The sequence below is a fragment of the Lolium rigidum genome, chromosome 6 (genome assembly GCF_022539505.1).
Source record: "Lolium rigidum isolate FL_2022 chromosome 6, APGP_CSIRO_Lrig_0.1, whole genome shotgun sequence".
Taxonomy (NCBI): domain Eukaryota; kingdom Viridiplantae; phylum Streptophyta; class Magnoliopsida; order Poales; family Poaceae; genus Lolium; species Lolium rigidum.
In genome coordinates, this window is record NC_061513.1 from 299,453,578 (window position 1) to 299,469,337 (window position 15,760).

General features: G+C 53.8%; 1 protein-coding gene across 1 annotated transcript; it reads right to left on the bottom strand.

Annotated features, from left to right (window-relative positions):
* Positions 1-15,021: 15,021 nt before the first annotated feature.
* Positions 15,022-15,534, bottom strand: LOC124658972 (homeobox protein Nkx-2.4-like). The gene has a single exon (XM_047196952.1). The coding sequence runs from the start codon at positions 15,532-15,534 to the stop codon at positions 15,028-15,030; it is 507 nt and encodes a 168-aa protein (XP_047052908.1). The 3' UTR covers positions 15,022-15,027.
* Positions 15,535-15,760: the final 226 nt, after the last annotated feature.

A 15,760-nucleotide genomic window follows, 5' to 3' on the forward strand; every position in this document is an offset into this window, starting at 1 on the left:
TTAGCTTATGATTCAGACGGAGATGTTTCACCTATCTATAATCTACCATTGAGTTGGTGCCACGTGACATCCATATAAACTTGCCATATATAAATCTTTATCCTATCGTACTCTTGCGCACAACGTGCCACTAGTCTAGAATACTTCACCATTTTCGTTCAAAACCTATCAGAATCTTCATTCTAGAACCTCTAGAAGGGATATTTTTTCCCACCACAACATCTGCTACATGTTTCATCAGTCATTGTACACATTTTCGTTATCAATTTCAGTGTGCAGAGAATAGATGTTTCCCATAAACTTCACAAGGTTAATGTAACCAGTGATTGTCTCACAAAGAAAATAAATTTTAGAACGTATTTTGCTTCGTACCTTGGTGGGTCGGTCCGTGGGCTCCTTCCCATTCCGAAGGAGCAGGGAGAAGCAGCTGAAACGCAGAAACCTGGGCCGGGCTCAACTCCTCACCCAGGCCCCCGAGCCTGCTGCTTAAGCCACTCGCACGCAGGACAAGGCAGATAGGCCCGTCAAATCAACCCGGGGAAACGCATCTAGGTCCGGCGATTTACACAAAAATAACCCAAAAGTGGAAGAAAAGCACAGACTGACCCTCCGGCGAAACTATTTCACCAATCTAACCCTTTTGTGTGGCGCCCCTCCCACGGGCGCCACACATGCCCATGTGGCTCCCCTCCTGCCAGGCGCCACACACCCGGCTAGACGTGGCCCTCGCCGCCGAGCTGGGTGCGCCGTCCGAGCGATGGCGGCATGTGTGGCGCCCCTCCCAACGGCGCCACACATGCACTTGTAATCCCCAAAACATACGTGAGACAATTCCTGCGGGACTTAGCCGTTTTGCGAGGGCTCGATGTGTGGCGCCGAGTGACACGGGCGCCACGCTAGCTCTGTGTGGCGCCGATGCCACGGGCGCCACACATAGAGCCTCGCGAAGCGGCTAAGTCCCGGAGGATTTGTCCCACGGTATGTTTTGGACCCAATGGTTCATATAAGTTGGCATGTGTGGCGCCGATTCCACGAGCGCCACACTAGCACTTGTGGCGCCGGCGGAAGGGGCGCCACACATGGACTTGTGTTGAAAACATGAAAAATCGTACCAAACTCCAACGATTACGAGTACAATATTGGACACAACAAGTAGAAATTTCATGACATACACATATAACACTTCATAGGTCACATTGTAGCACGTAGATTCAAACAACAAGTAGCATTACGGACCATGGTTCGAAATGACATAGGGTTCACAAATCGATACTTATGAAGATATAGTTCACAACAACACGGAGCACATCCTAGTGTCGTCCTCGACGTGTCGTCCTCACGGGGCTGCTTCCGGACGGCCATCCTCTTCGTCCGGCTGCCTTGGGCAGCTCCTGCTGCTGCTCCTGCTGCTCTTTGCTCCCTGCTATCTGCTCCTCCTCCTCCTCCTCCTCCTCTCCTCCTCCTCCTCCGAAGAGAACGGCTCGTCGTTCCTCATCCTCGACATAGCCGATCTCCGCGGCGGCCCGTCATCCTCCTCGGTGACAACCTTCTTTCCTCGGTTGACATAATCTTCGGAGTGTACCGGTTTGGAGCCTTGCCCCTTGGCTTCAAGCTGGTAAGGTGACCGTTGCTTGGAGGTGCAGCTTCGGAAGTACGCCTTGACTCGGGAATTAGGTCGTCCTCGGGAGGAATCTGCACAAACATGAACACATGAGATTACAAAAGTTGAAATTAGTAAGAACATGTTTCACGGCAACAAAATAGTCCATACATGTTCTTCGGAAGAGGAGGATGTAGGGATTTCGCCTTCGCGGCAACCTAGCAAGTTCGCTAACCGCCGCATCTTTCGTGCAGTGTTCGCGTCATGGAACTCACGGTTACAAAGCCACCGAGAACATAATTGCGTACATTCAAAGTTGGTGATCATACCTTAACGAAATTCCGCAGCGATCCGACGGAGCTTTTCATGCAGTGTGGCTCTGCTCCCACACAACCTCGCACTCCTCACTTGTTTTACGGATCTCCTCCATTGTGACAAACATAGCATACACAATTTAAGCGAGCACATGGCAATCTAGATGATGTACTAGTTAGTGAGAGAATCCATTACCACGAAGTTCAGCTCGGAAGCAATAGAAGTCGATCTCCTCTCGCGAGCAAAAGTGTCGTCTTGGCTTTGCCCAACCTCATCGAGCTGGATGGGGTCGTCCAAGATCTCTTCACGATACGCGCGCTTCACTAACTCGATACGCGTGTTACGATGGAACCACTCGAGGTAGTTGTTGAAAGCGGTGAAGTCGTGAGGCACAATCGCTCGAGGCCGGCATTCCGTGCGCTTCAAGCGGTGTTGGAGCAGCTGTGATGTGGCCGCTATGATGGATGGCCAATTTGTGATCTTCCTCTGCGCTGCCTATCAAGCACTGCAAGAATCAACAAGTTAGTTTGTACCTCTTCTATCAAGAATCTTCCATCGCATGATTCGAAGTTTACACTGTGAAGCGCCTTGTCAGTGTCTTGCCACATTGGTGGGCACTCGATACAGCCCAAAGCTGTCTCATCACTCTTTGCGGGCGGTGGTGTTCAACAAGCCACATGCATATGAGTGGGCAGCGCATACGCCCGAAGCTGCGCCTCCTCAGTGCACTTGGGGTTTAGGTCGGTCATCGCCGCGCCAATACGGTAGTAGCTACCATATGGCTCCATTCCACCTGCAGACATACAATTATTTAGTAGATGCCGGTAGAATCAATCAAAACTAGGATTGCAACTCCCGCGGTGATCGGTTACTGCTCGGCGGTAAGAGTGTCCAACTCACGCAGTGTCTTTGCTCGTACATGATCATTGGATCGCTCGTCATCTCAGAGACATTGTCCCAAAGGTATGCCCAAGTGGGCTCCCGATCGGAAAGTGAGGAAATGAGGCCATGGCGTCTCGTTGAAGTACCACTGGGACGCCCAAGCTGATAGGCGGTCCCGGCTCCATACGGAAAGTAGGAGCATGCATCCGCAATACCGCCGCTACCCGTCTTGCTCCCGAGTCCTGCGACAAGCTTCGTCAGCTGCATACATAAGATATTTGGTTACTACTTTGTGTAGCGCACTACTATAGGAAAATAGTACATAGAACAAATCATCACCTGCCGGTAGAGGTAGGCAAGTCGCGCTGTTCCCCAACTCCACTGGGCGTCCAACACACGTGGCGCCTTCGGCCAACACCAATGGGCCGACTTACCCCACTGTCGGGAAGAGAGTCACCGGAAATCATGTACCATAAGTACACGCGGGCGTACGTCCTCCGAGTGTCCTCGTCGGCCTCTATGGGGCATTCCGCAAGATTAGTTACGATCCAAGTGAAAGACGCGCCGGCGGGAACTCTCTCCTTTGGATTTTACGGCGGCGGAGGAGCCCCGCTAATAAGATCCTCCATCCGTCCGCGCCACCCATCGAAGCTGTGTTCATACACGGTGGCTCGCCTCGAATAGGTAGTGCAAGGATCATGGAAACATCCCTGCGAGTAGGGGCCATCTCGCCGGCCCTCAAGTGGAAGGTGTGAGTCTCCGGCCTCCACCGGTCGACAAGGCGGTGAGTGCCGAGGGTTCATGTGTGGCCCCCACGGCTTACAAGGGATATGAACGGCATAAGACCGGTAGGCCGGATGAACTCCGTGTACCTCTCGTCATAAGGTATATCCGGTGTGCCATGGTAACGAATCTTCAAAGGGTGAAGATCCGTTCCCCTCTCCGTCATATGAACGAGCCCGGTGCTCCCTGTCGTACTCTTCATCCGGAAGCCACACCATCCTACATGTATGAGCAACACATACAACATATTATGAGCCATTCATACCAAATATGAGCAACACATACATGAGAATATATCCAAATAAGCCATCACACATACATTCCTAACAAATATGAGTTATTCCATCAAGAATACATGAGAATATATCTAACTTTCGAATCACATATACATCACACATACATGAGAGTTCATATCCAAATACATCACACATATGAATTTCGTAAGACATACCATTCCTAGGCACATAATAGACATATGTAAGACAATAGAATGCATTTGCTAAGCTCCAATTTTGCCTTTCACCACATACATACATAAGGATTTCAACACATACATGTAAAATTTCATTCAACACATCTAGGGTTCCTACATATCTAGGGTTCCTACATATCTAGGGTTCCTACACATACACATTCAACACATACATAGCCATTTCAAATCTAGTTTCCATGTCTAGGGTTCATGTGCAAATCTAGCAAGATCTATGAAATTAGTGGATGAATGTGAGGGATTCGAAGGGAATACCTTGAGGAATGGAGGAGGAAGGACTTGGCCGGCTGGATCCGACGATTGCTTGGTCGATTTGGTGGGGGCGAAGGGGACTCGGGCGGCGGCGGCGGTTTCCGGGAGGAACGAGAGAGAGAGAAGAAAGCTGGCTGCGTCGGGCTGGAGCGCGAGCGCTGGCGCCACACTTAAGTGGATGTGTGGCGCCAGTGGCATCGGCGCCACACATGCTAGTGTGGCGCCGTGGCGTCGGCGCCACACATCGAGCCTCGCAAACGGCTAAGTCCCGGACGTTCGGAGCCCTCGGATGTTTTCGACCGAAAACATGATATAAGTTGGCATGTGTGGCGCCGTTGGGAGGGCGCACACATGCCTGCACGCTCGGACGGGCGCACCGGCTCAGCGGCGAGGGCCACGTCGGCTGGGTGTGTGGCGCCGGCGGAGAGGGAGCCACATGGGCATGTGTGGCGCCCGTGGGAGGGGCGCCACACAAAAGGGTTAGATTGGTGAAATAGTTTCGCCGGAGGGTCAGTCTGTGCTTTTCTTCCACTTTTGGGTTATTTTTGTGTAAATCGCCTCTAGGTCCCGACCCGCCGCGCATGCACACCACGTCGCGTGCTGCCGGCCTGCCTCCCTGCCAGTCTGCCACACCACCCATGCCGGCGCCATTATCGAGGACGGAAAGCAGACCCTGTCCCTGTCGGCGTCGAGCCTTCAAGCCTACCTTTGCAGAAAAAGCAGGCGCAGCCTGCGCGTCGCAGCGATTTTTAACATGGAGCACGTTCGATGCGGTTTTGACCGCACGCAGAGAGCGGCCAGAGACAGAGGAGGTGGCCACTTTGCAGAGCAGCAGCTCTAGCTAGCTAGGGTAACGTGCCGACGACCTGACATGCATGTTCGTGATGCGACCTGCCTTCCCGGTCGACGGTGGCGCACGCCGCTGTCCTTGCATGCAGTGCCGTCAGGATCCGCACTGACATCGACGTTGCAGCCAGGTCGATGCGTAGCGGAGGAGTAGTGGAGTGGTAGTACAGCTACTGTGCCGCACATGTTCGCCGGACACGATGGTTGCAGCATGGTAGCTGGCTACCTCGCCGGACACGACGGTTGCAGCATGGGCTGGGCTGGACCCGTCGCGTCCGCGTCAGGTGGAATGGAGACCGAACAGATCGACGGACCTCTCGCTCGCATCCATCCTGGTCCAGGCCACCCCTACAAGATCCTGCCGACTGCCGCGCGCGCGGCGCCGTAGGCACGCACCCATCCGTCCCCGTCGCTGCCGTGGATCACGTGAACGCGATGCCCATCGCCGCCTGGAACAGTGGTCCGCCGCAACTGGGCCTTGTCGCCGACGGAGCCAGTTGTGCGGCACGACAAATTCCTCCGCTTGCCGCCGTGCCCGTGGACCAGTGGGGTTGCCGTCAACTTGTGGGGTTGCCGTCGGCACGAGTACGGTGTAGGAACAGATGATTTCGCTTTCTGACGCGGACATCGTCTTTATGGTTCCGTGGCCGATCACGGGCGCCGGGACCGGCACGTATGTCTCGCCCTGTGAGTATACGTGGGGCGTACCAGCCTGCCGACACTGCAATCTTACCGTATTTTCCAAACAAAATATACTCCGGTCGACGTCCCAGTTGTGCGTAGCTCTGGCATTCTCAGAATCGATGTTGACCGTTTTAATTCTCCCGCTGGAGAACGAGATTCTCTTTTTCCTGCGCCACCTAAACAAAGCCCCGTCGAGTCACCAATGCGAAAATGTACAAAAGCCTAGAATTGTCTAAAACTTTGGCATGAAAATATATTAGATCTCATTTTTTTCCAAAAGAAATGTTCGATGTCCCTAGTGGACAGCGTCGTTATGGTTCCTGGCCGGTACAGCGCATGTATGTGTTGCTGTGTAAGAACATCTTCAACGGGATGACGTAAACGGGCCTGAGCGACCATTTGCGTTCGCACGCCGAAAAATGCGTCGGGTAGCACCTCTAATGGGACGACGCATAATGACCGGGTCGTCCGCGACGACGTAAACCTGGCCCACTTACTCGCCGTCGCGCGGCCTACCATGGTCGCAGGTACTCGCAGTCGCGCGGCCTAGTACTGGCTACCGGAGGGGCCACCGTCGTGTCGAAGCGGGAGCTCTTCTCGCTCTCCGCGTGTCGCGCATGGCGGCGATCGGACATCTAGTCCTGCCGCCTGCGGCGTTCGTAGGCCCCGGCCAAGGAGGAGCCACACATGACTCTCCTCGCCATAGAGTTGGCCTCCGCCTCCGCCGCCTCGTTCGCCTGGGCCGCTGCCTGCAACCCCGCCAGCTGTGCGTGGAAGCGGGCCCTGTCCCTAGCCGCCTTCGCCACTACTTCGTCCCTGGCGGCGATAGCGCCCGCCAGCTCCCGGTTCTCCTGCTCGACCCGCGCGGGAGAAGGGCCCCTCCGCTGGGGCGAGTCCAGGTCGGAGCACATGTACCCCCGAACCATGGCAGCCTCATAGCTGGTGGGCTTCCTCCTCCGCTGCCCAAGCCTGACGGCGCAGGCCATCCCCAGCCAGGGTCTCGAAGGACACGAGCAGAACCCGCTGGCCGCCGACGAACTCGAAGCAGCCGGGTACGACATCATCGTCGTCGGGTACGGCCGCTGGTGGGCCGATCGGAACCGTCATCGCCGCCCACGCCTTCGCGAGCGCCAACCTGGCGTCGGCGATTTCCGCCCTGGTCGCCGCGAGGCGCCCTTGCACGCGCTCTGCCGCCTCCGTCGCCGCCGTCTCCAGGTCTAGCTGGTCGGTCTGAATGGCGGCGGCGACTAGCTCCTCGTCCTCCTCCGGATGGGCGTGGCGGCACATCTGAGCTACCTAATCCCAGCTAAGGTTGTGCTCGGCCATGGATGGATGCTAGGGTTTAGCTTGAGATGTGCCCGTCACCCCCGCCAATGTCCAGCATATATAGCCACGGCGGGGAGGGAAACTACGTTGCCGCGCAGGTCGTTTCCCGCACGCGGGAAACGCCGGCGAAAATTGCCAGTGTATTGGGCACACGCGGGAACGACCGTCGTCGCGGCGGGAATAGTTAATCACCGGCGGCAAGCCTGAAGGGACGTAAAACGCCATTAACAACCTTAGCGCTGTCGCCGCTAAAAAAATGCGTCCGCACCGCTGGAGGTATCCGACGGAAACGGTCGCCCTGAACCGCATGGCGTCCGCAGGTCAACGTAAACGGACACAATCGAATATTTCGGACGTCCGAAATGGCGTCTGGACGTACCTGCCTGCCGACACAGGAATTTTATACGAAATTAAATACTTGCGGCATTACTATAAATTAAATACTTGCGGCATTACTCTTGTCGACGTCCCGGCTCCCCGGTATAGGCAGAGGTCGTTCTCAGAGTCGACGCTGACCGCTTTAACTCGCGCGCCAGAAAACGAACTTGGAATTCTCGTGTGCTCGCGGCGTCGAAAACGGCCTGTTGTATGTAGACAGACATCAACAACTCGGATGTGACTGATGGCTACAAGATGGCGCTCTCTGATGGTGCAGCCAATTCTCTCTAATCGCCACGGTCAAAACGTGCCACTCCGAGCAAGCAAACAATTGTTTACTCGTTGCCGGCGCCGGAGTACCGCCGGGAACGAGGAAGAGCAGCCGGCCGCTATTCGGCGCCGGAACAGCACTTCGCTAATCGGTCCACCTCATGATTGGGAACAGCTAGATAGCTCATCACGGACCGAACGAACGGCGGATCGCTCAGCCTGAACCTACGCTCAGCTTGTGTTTTCCCGTTTTAATGATGACCAGAGAATCGGCTCGTACTACCCAGTGGTACACACAAAGGCAAAAGGGACGGAGGGTTGTGGCGTCGACAGGGACGGCGCACGCAATGCCGCCGCGGCGGCAGCCAACATGCAGAACACCCATCATGCCATGCCGCATGACTTGCCTGCCTGCCTGGCACGCACGTCCCTATCTCCCTCTCCAGCCCATGTCGGCGCGCATGCTTCTCGCCTCCCGTGTCAATTCTGAAAAAACAAAAGATGAGATGTTTGATTTATCTAGTTAGGTAAGCCATCCTAAATAGCTTACCTAGATAAAGCAAACAATACATTCACCACCAAGACAACATCTAAAATTCACTCTGAAGATAGTCTTCGCTCTCAAAATAATATTTTGAACAAGTTTATTGCAAGACACAAAAAATTAAGACCAGTTCACCTTAAAAGGTAAAACTGTAAACTTCACATATGTTGCCGCCTCCACTTACATACTGCTGCTGCGAAACCCGAAACACCAAGCAAGTTTTCTCAATAGTGCAGAGACTTGACCCTCCATTGTTAGTCCTCGAATTCGTCCTGCATGATATTCTCCGCCTCTTTGTCTTTACCATGGACCAAAATATCACCTGATGGCAACAAAGAAACAGAGCTTCGTGCCGCTCCCTTCAGAACCAAACGGTCGGAATAAAAGCATGGGTGCGCACGACCGAATACCACCAAATCGGTGCACTGGTACATTCGTCGGTGGAGCTTTCTGGAACTCAACACTCCGATCAGATCAAGAAGGATAGACCTCAGGAAGGCCATCATTTTCGCACAAGAGAAACCCTAGAACCGCCACCTTTATTTAGGTCGGGCCCAACACTGCCTAAAAGATCCATCACTCTTTCTACCATAATATTTGATATGTTGCATGTACGAACATCCAAATAATCACGCCACCAAGGAAAATTGTAGTGTGCGTGCCCACCTAAAGCACCCCCCGACGGTCTGCCAACGTTCGCAGGACGTGACGACGCACTCAACCACATCATAAGTTCTTCATCAGCATGATCAGTAGACGCGGGCCCAAAGCACAACAGCTCCATCGACAACACAGGCTGCAGATCCCACGAAACCTTGTAGCACAAGCACTCCCGCTGCTGTCCAGATTGCATTGGCCAATCGGCCATCGCCTTGGACCTGCAGCATCAGCACACAGCGAAACGGGACATCAATGGACGAGCATGTCCGAGTATTCCTCCTGTTTACGTGGTTGTATGATTTTTTGCATATATATAAACACCTTCATCTCCACCGACCTCCTCCTTTAAATTAACACGTGTCTCATATTTTTCTCTACATTTGGCCCCCCATGGCGAGAAAAAGGAGGAAATATCACTTTTTATTTATACCAATATTTTTAATTTACAATACAATACATTATATATATTAGCTTAACTACTAGTACTATTTTATATTGTAGGAAGAAGATTAAACGTGGAGATACTACATATATAGACCAAGATACGAACATTTTTCCTATGCAATTTTATCTTCAAACGTAGAAATTGCATTTCCACTAAATCCAAAATACATGTTATTTATTTTTATTTTTGAGACATTGCTTTTTAAATTGTTTTAGTTAAATTGTGTTCTTATTGATTAGAGAAAAAACACACGTCTTCGGAGATGAATTCTTGGCACCTAACTATACTGACCATATATGTACGTGTATATATCTATTCAGTTTTCCTTGAATATCATGAGTCATTTGTAAAGAAAATAGAGGTTTCTCGAATACATGATTGTATGAGGTGTTTGTCTTCTAATTGCTGCATTGCTAGTTTACAGGTCCACTCATGGTACGTACTCTCCTGCCGCCACGGTTGACCTTCGTTTTGTTTAAGCAGCGAGGTCACGCCGTTCTGATTAGTTGGGGAAGATAATGGCGGGAGGCGCCCTCGCGTCGTACGGAGTTCGTCGGGGCCGGCACCGCGGTACACGTCGCGAGAAGCTGAGAGCAAGTACAATAGATTCCAGTCAACTGACTATAAGACATTAAATAATATATTTTAGATGAGTTGGAAGAGAGAGAAGAGGAGAGTAGGGATGTGAAAGCTACTATGCAATAGCTAGCTCTTGCACGTGCTCCTAGGCACTTTGTGAGAGTGAAATGTGGGCCATATGTTAGTAAAGTACTTCATTAGTATAGGCAACTATTGTACATGTTAGCTATATGATGACTACAAATGACATAACATCTTGTTAGAGCAAGTACAATAGAGTCTAGTCAGCTGACTATAAGACATTAAATAATATATTTTAGATGAGTTAGAGGAGAGAGAACGGGAGAGAGAAGGGAGGTGGGCTACTATGCAATAGCCAGCTCATGACGCGTCTCCTGAAGCACTTTGTGAGAATGAAAGGTGGGCCATATATTAATAAAGTAGTTCATTCTTATAGCCAACTATTGTACATGTTAGCTATATGATGACTATAAATGACATGACATCTTGTTATAGCCATCGGTTGACTGTACTATTGGAATTGCTCTCTATTGAAATTGCCTAGCTGACTCTGATCGATGGATCGACCAAGGTGGACCTGCTGTACTACCTTCGGGAACAGCTAAAGAACAGCGGTACATCAATCCGGGCAGAATCCTAGGCCCATTCATTAAGACACGGACGGCAAGTGGATCGTCGGCAATGAACCTTTGCTCGATCTGTACGTCTGCGCGCGCGCAGGAAGCACCAGCGCTGCTTGCCGCTACAACTATAGCACGCCATAGATAATCAAGTTTGGTCTCCAAAACTGCATCGATGGCCACCATGAACTAGGGCAGCTTAGGGCATCTCCAACCAGGCGACCCAAACGGACGTCCGTTATGGGTTGTTTGGGTCGCCGCATGGACATGCGGATGCGCGCGGATGGTCGACGGACATTGGTCTCAGCTAGTAATCCCCAACGCAGCAAGACCCAAATAAAATAAAATCATCTCTTTCCTTGTACTACTTCCACCGGCGCAACAACTCCTTGTACTACTTCCTCCTTGTAGTCCATGGCGGGCGCGCGGGCAGCAGACTGTAGGAGGCCATGGTCGGGTCGGAGGAGGCCATGGCGGGCGCGCGCAAAATCCGGAGGAGGCCGGGCGCGCGGGCAGCATCCGGAGGAGGCCATGGCGGGCGCGCGGCGTGGGCCGTGCTCGTGGCGAGGTGCGGCACGGGGCCTCGTCGTGGCGTGGCGCGGCTCGCGGCGCCGCCGTGGCGAGATGCGGCCGGCTCCGCCCGGCCGTGGCGCGCACGGCCAGCTCCGGCCCCGCCCCGGTCGTGCTCCGCCCGCCCGCGCCGGTGGCGCGACGGCCGGCTCCGGCCCCGCCCCGGCCGTGCCGGCCTCCTCGTCCGTGGCGCGACGGCCGCCTCGGCCGCGCCCGTGGCCGACCGCGGCCGCGCCGCCCCGGCCGGTTCCCGCCGCCCGCCTCCGCCCGTGGCCGTGCTCGCTCGCCCGGCCCCGCCCGTGGCCGTGCCCGCCCGCCCGCCGCCCGTGGCCGACGCGGCCGGCTCCGCCCGGTGCTCGCGGCGAGCTCCGCCCACGCCCGTGCTCCCGGCGAGCTCCGTGCCCGCCCGCCGCCCGCGTGGCGCGACGGCCGAGCTCCGGCCCCGCCCGTGGCCGACGCGGCCGGCCCCGCCCCGGCCGTGCACTCGCCCGCCCCGCCCGTGGCCGACGCGGCCGGCTCCGCCCACGCCCTTGCTCGTTGCCCCGCCCGTCGCCGTCGACGAACTTTCTCGCCGGAGCTCGTTTGGCGGCGGCAACTTCGGGCACGGATGAAAAAAAAAGGAGGAGTCGGCGCCGGGGTACGCCATACGACGGCGGCGCCGGCAGTTGGCCAGGCCAGCCAAACTCCGGTGGCTATTCCAGCCATAATCATGGGAAAAAGAAGATAGAGGAGAGAGAAGGTGTGGGGCTGGGCGGATAAAACCGGACGTCCGAGCCGTCCGAAACCATCCGGACAGACGCAAAGTCCGCCCAGATTTGAGACCGGTTTGGGTCGCCCCGGACTTTAATGGCTGTCCGTTTTGGGTTTAGGTTGCCCCGTTGGGTGCTGTTTTTGTCCGAAAAGACCCAAACGGACGAAAGATTCCCATTTGGGTCTCTGCGTTGGAGATGCCCTTAGAGCATCTTCACCAGCGATTTGCAAATAGGCGTCAGCAGGGGTGTCGGTACTGCCATATTGGAGCGCCAACATAGCATCCTCTATTTGGCATGCTGCTCCCACGCCGGCGCCCTCAAATCAACTGCCAAATAGATTTAGAAAGTCAAATTTAAATTTTGAAAACGATATTCATACGAAGTTCGAACGAAACTTGTAATGTACTGGCACGGGGTTGCGGTGCCAGTACAGTACGTCGGCCTCGTCGAAGCTAAGCTGCATCGAGCGAAGCACGCCGCCTCTGCCGCCGGCCTACTCGTTGTGCGCCATCATCGGCGGGGCGCGTGGGAGGTTTGCGCGGACGTTGGACGGCGGGGAAAAGCGAGAAGTGCGCGCCGGTGGGGATTTAAGAGAGGCGGTGGACGCGCATCGAAGGCGTGTGGGTAAGGTAGGTGGACGTCGCGTGGCCAGTCGCTGCCCTCGCCGTTTGGGTTTCCTCGCGGGAGGCCATTAACGCTAATAACCAACCTCCCCGCGTCGTTTCTGATGCGAACCACCGCGTCCTCTCGCTGACAAGGCGCCCCACCCGCGAAAACCGTCGTTCCGCGAGGCGCCGACGCGCCTGATTCGCGCCCTTCGTGAAGGGACCGGCACAGGGTTGCCGACGATTCTATTGGACTCGAAAAATCGCAGGTGCCATGTGGGACGCACCGGTGCGAGCCCATTTTCGCTCCCGGTCCCAAAACGCTATCGGGGCCGTCGGTGGAGATGCTCGTACTCAAACAACATTTTATGTCCAGAACAAGAACGTGTTTATCAAAAACTGCCAAGGGACTCCGAGCTATATGTAGCCTTTTATTTTCAAAAAATCAGAAATCATTGTTTTAAGTTTTAAGAAAATCTGAAATAATATCCTGGATGTAGACAATGATGAGATCTACAAGCGTGCAAAATTATAATGTAAAATTCTTTGTATTGTAGACTACACAAAAATGAAAAAACATAGCAGATTTTATAGTTTTGAAATATGCACTATTTCATATTGTAAGATCCACACATTTGTCATTTTTGTGTAGTATAAACTATTAAGAATTTTTTCATTGAGATTGTACATATTTGTAGATACCATCATTGGTTACATCCAAGATTTTCTTTCAGCATTTTATAAAACTTAAAACTATGATTTACGATTTTTTCAAAATAAAAGACTACATTTAGCTCGATCTCTATTTATCCACTCTCCGTGTATTATATCATATAAAAAGAGAAGCCAAGACAAACGGTACAACACGTAACGTAAGCCTACCCAATACAAACTCCACGCCACACAGTCATAACACAACCCACAACAACTAATCGCCAAAGACTCACCTTGCGCTAGCACTAGACAAGACGGCGAGGCGACGATGCACTATGCTTCTAGGCCGCTTCAAAACCGTTTCCAATGAACTTCAGAAGACCGATTCCAACTCCAAGATGGCGTAGGTAAACACGCTGCCTGTCCATAAGCGTCAAAGAGTCACGAAGAGAGCGACGAAACCGAATAACACCCGAGGAGATGGCGATCAAGGTGTGCCATCAAAGGTGTACATCACGCTCCAAAATCCCAAACTATAAGTGACGTCCGACATCAACTCCAACTGTGCACCTAGAACACCACAAAACCGCCTAGGCAACACCTCCAAGAAGAAAAACGACACTACCATGCCACCATTGTGGCAGCATGATCCAATGACTATATCTAGGGTTTCCCTGGTGTTCGAGGCATGGAAGCGCAAGCAACAAAATGACGACGCTTCCAAGGAGGTGACAACGCCCCCGGGCATTGCCATCGCCAGCTTCACGCAAGGATTTTGCCCTGGCTTTGCAGTCAAACCCAAAAGCTATCAGCTATGTGCAGAAACGAGCCGTCCGCCATCCGAAGTTGGCTTTGCCGGGCGAGGGGCGACCCCTCTGGCAGAGTGGCAGCGGCAAGGAGAGGAAGGGGTCGGTGGACGCTCTGGTGCGGCCACAGAGGTGCGAGCGGTTTGGAATCATGAGAAAATAATTTGATCGTGTTTGTCCTCAAACAACATGTTTGCAATCAACTACTGAGATTCACACGTCGTATATAAATCTTTACGTTTGCAAAATATAATAGTAAAATAAATAAATAAAAACAAGTAAACACGCGACACTGTATAGTTCCAACGTTGTCAGAATAGAACTGAACAAATCCTTGTGGTCTAAAGAATCCTTAAAAAATCCACTGACATTGACGAGACCCAACTGCTCCATATAACAAAACAACGTAATGCCGAACTGCCTTTTTTAGGGAGGCAATGCGATGCCGGACTTCTTTGCCACTTGCAGCAATGGAAAATTGAAATGCACTTCCTAATCACAAGCAGAATCCTGCAGCGCGAGCCCACTGTTTGCGTAAACCAGGTGGAGCACCAGGCAATTAGGCAGAAACGCATAAATCCATGTATCTGTATATGATGAATTGATGATCAAGCAGCCGCTGCATTGCTGCAGAAACCAGTTGAGAGGTGACCTCCAGATCAACAAGGCACAGATTTGACACACCGAATAGAGGGGGCAATCGGAGAGTCGATGATGCGCGCTTGGAATTGCATTTCGCTGCAACTTTGCATAAACATGGCGTTAAAACTGCTAGTAGCTACAAACTCCCCTACATGATGAATTAACCCTGGATTAGTCGGTTCCCCATTCCCATCCCCTTCCTGTACCGCGCAACACTGCCTAAGCAAGACCAGATTATCAGAACCAACCAGCAGCCCCTAATCTACCTTGTGATGAGACATTGCCCATATGCGCCGATGGGCCTCACTTGGCTGCGTAGCTCGGGATCTCGTAGATTTGGTGGATCCTCCAGATGTCGTCGTCGAATGCCGCCGCCTCGTGCTCGCGGGCGCCGGCGGCGCCGGCGCCGTGGCAGCCGCCGCCGAAGTCCTCCTCGACGAAGGGGAACCAGCCGAGCAGCTTCTCCTCCTCGACCCCGAACGTCCACCAGGGCGAGACATTGGCGCCCAGCCCGCCGTCCATCTCGTCCCAGTCCGCCGGCAGGCCGCCAGCCGCCTCGAGTCCTCCTCCGACGTCTGGGACGACCGGCGCCATCTCAACCTCGACGGATGCCGCGGAGGCGGCAGCGGAAGCGGTTGCCGCAGCAGCAGCCTCGCGCGCCGCCGCTGCCGTGGCTTTCTTGCTGCCCGTAGCAGTCGCCTTGGGCTGCCTCGGCTGCTTGGCCTTGCGCTGCGGCTTGGGGTTGGCGGCGGCGGAGGAGGGGTCCTGCGGGTCCTGGAGCTTGGGGTTCTGCGCCCTGGTTCGCTTCATGGCGCCGCCCTGCAGCTCCTGGAGCTTGGATGGGGAGGGAGGCGGCGAGGAAGAGGATGAGTAGAGTGAGAGTGTGGGGGATACGAGGTGGCTTGGGCTTTCCGGCCGTTTTGTAGTCCCAGCGGTGGGGTTCGGGTCTGCATCGGCTTTTGGTTCGGCGCTGGGCCGGGCTCGAACCTGGCTGGCCCGGTCGCCGCCGCCGCTTTGCCGCGCGGGCGGACCGCGA

Coding starts and splice junctions, on each gene's coding strand:
- LOC124658972 (XM_047196952.1), bottom strand. CDS start 15,534: ATGAAGCGAACCAGGGCGCAGAACCCCAAGCTCCAGGACCCGCAGGAC.